Genomic DNA, 1,964 nt, shown 5'->3' with positions numbered 1-1,964 from the left:
GACATAATATGGACAGGAAAAAGTGTTCTTCGGGAGTTTCTCGGCGTACGACGTCGTAAGCCGAGGGCACTTTCTTCGTCGTGTGCCTTGATGTAAATATTTGGCTTACCCTGCTATAAGCTGAGTGACCGATAAATTACACCCGGCTTACAAAGAAATACCAAGGCAACACATGTTTTTCCTGTAGTGTATGTCCTCACATACACAATGAAACTAACACCTGTTCACCTGAATGGTCTCAGATACACAATGGCCTCGGAAACTTCCGAATTCGGGTTCCCATATGCACAATCACATGTTATTTCTTCCATTCATGTGCCGCCACAAAAGTTCTTACATACATCAACACCAAACTACCGTCCACACTCCACAAGACTCGAAAAGGAAAATAAAATACAAACGGCGGGGCGAACACTTTGAAAGTGTCGAAACTCGAAACCAACCACAGGCGATCTACATGCGCGGGAAATTCACCGGCGCAGGAGACGCGAGGCCTCGGTGGTAGAGCAGCTCGGTCATGACCTTGTAGGCATGCTGCGTCAGGTGGACGCCGTCCCAGCTAAGGTACTCTTCCGGCCTCGCGCACACCGCCGTCCCCGGCGCGCCGCAGATCCTGTCCATGTCGAAGTTGTACGCGCCGCCGCCCGCGCCGCAGCACGCCTTGGTCGCGGCCGCCGCGTCGAATCCCATCTTGGACGCGCCCCTCAGCATCTGCACGTAGGCCGAGAAGTAGTCGGCGTAGGCGATGGTCGTGGACGGGTAGAGCTGGCGCAGCTCCCGGATGCCCTGCAGCAGCAGCACGTTGTGCATCTGCGCGAAGAGGTTGAGCCCGATGAGGCAGCCGTTGCCGTCGTATGCCGCCCGGTCCGTCTCGTTCACGGCGTGGAGGTAGCTCGGCACGCAGCCGAGCGGGAAGTTGCCCGGGATCACCACCCGCGTGGCGCCCATGTCGAGCAGCTCCTTGGCCGCGCCCGTGATGGACCTGACGACCTGCGGGACAAGGGCCAGCGACTCCACCGCGCCGGTTATCATGCGCCCGATGTTGTTGAGGCCGCCGTTGGGCTGAGGGCTGTTCATGGCGAAGGCGTAGTTGTAGTCGTTCCCGCCGATCTCTCCGACCAGGACCAGCGAGCTCGCCAGCTTCTCGCGCGCCTCCGAGGGGGTTTTGGAGGTGCTGGCCATGAAATCCTTGAACCGTTGGAGCTGGACAGCGAGGGAGCTGTTGGTGTGTGTCATGTTGACCCCTATCCTGGCAAGGGCCGCCGTGTCGAGGGCGGTGGCGCCCGTGACGGCGAAGTTGACGCCGTGCGTGAAGTCGGCGCCCTTGTCGAGGTACGGGCTCAGCAACGGCAGCCCAAGATCCTGGGCGAGGAAGTCGATCATAAGGTAGCCGTCGGAGCATCGGCCGGTGGGGCCGCCGATGGCGGAGCCGTAGGGGAGCTTCCCGGTGTGCTCCATCAGCCCGACGGCGCCTTCCCGGATGAAGTTCCCGGTGTCCGATATGGAGTCCCCGAAGTTGTATATGGCCGTGATGCCATCGACCATCCTCGGAGGAGGTGGGACGGGCCACCCGAGGCAGCCTACTAGGAGGAGTAGCACAACCAGGTAGCGGAGAAGAGCCGGCGAGGCCATCTGATCTGACTGTCACACAAAGTTGCAGCACGCTAGCTACTGCTAGGTGGTCGGTCGTGTATTGGTAGCGATGGATAGGCAGGTTTCGGTGTGGAAAAGATTGTGAGCGCCGCCCCCTATTTATGCCGTCTGGCTGTGGACAAAGTGACCACCGGAGCAGTTCAGAAACGGATTCCAAGATAGATCTAGGATACCCGTATCTCTCCTGCTTAAAAAGAGTCTAACGTTGTGTTATCCACCTTATCCTTCGTCCAGCATCCCCTTTCCTCTTGTCTTTTATTGACCTGCTAAATAAAGTTATGTTTTTTTGGCAAGACAATAAGTTTTTACCA

General features: G+C 57.7%; 1 protein-coding gene across 1 annotated transcript; it reads right to left on the bottom strand.

Moving 5' to 3' along the window:
* Window positions 1-282: 282 nt before the first annotated feature.
* Window positions 283-1,743, bottom strand: LOC123134193 (acetylajmalan esterase). The gene has a single exon (XM_044553492.1). It carries the CDS (start codon window positions 1,630-1,632, stop codon window positions 454-456), a length of 1,179 nt encoding a protein of 392 aa, XP_044409427.1. The 5' UTR covers window positions 1,633-1,743; the 3' UTR covers window positions 283-453.
* Window positions 1,744-1,964: the final 221 nt, after the last annotated feature.

This window comes from Triticum aestivum, chromosome 6B (genome assembly GCF_018294505.1).
Source record: "Triticum aestivum cultivar Chinese Spring chromosome 6B, IWGSC CS RefSeq v2.1, whole genome shotgun sequence".
Taxonomy (NCBI): Eukaryota; Viridiplantae; Streptophyta; class Magnoliopsida; order Poales; family Poaceae; genus Triticum; species Triticum aestivum.
This window is presented reverse-complemented; position numbering and strand designations above follow the sequence as displayed.

Coding starts and splice junctions, on each gene's coding strand:
- LOC123134193 (XM_044553492.1), bottom strand. CDS start 1,632: ATGGCCTCGCCGGCTCTTCTCCGCTACCTGGTTGTGCTACTCCTCCTA.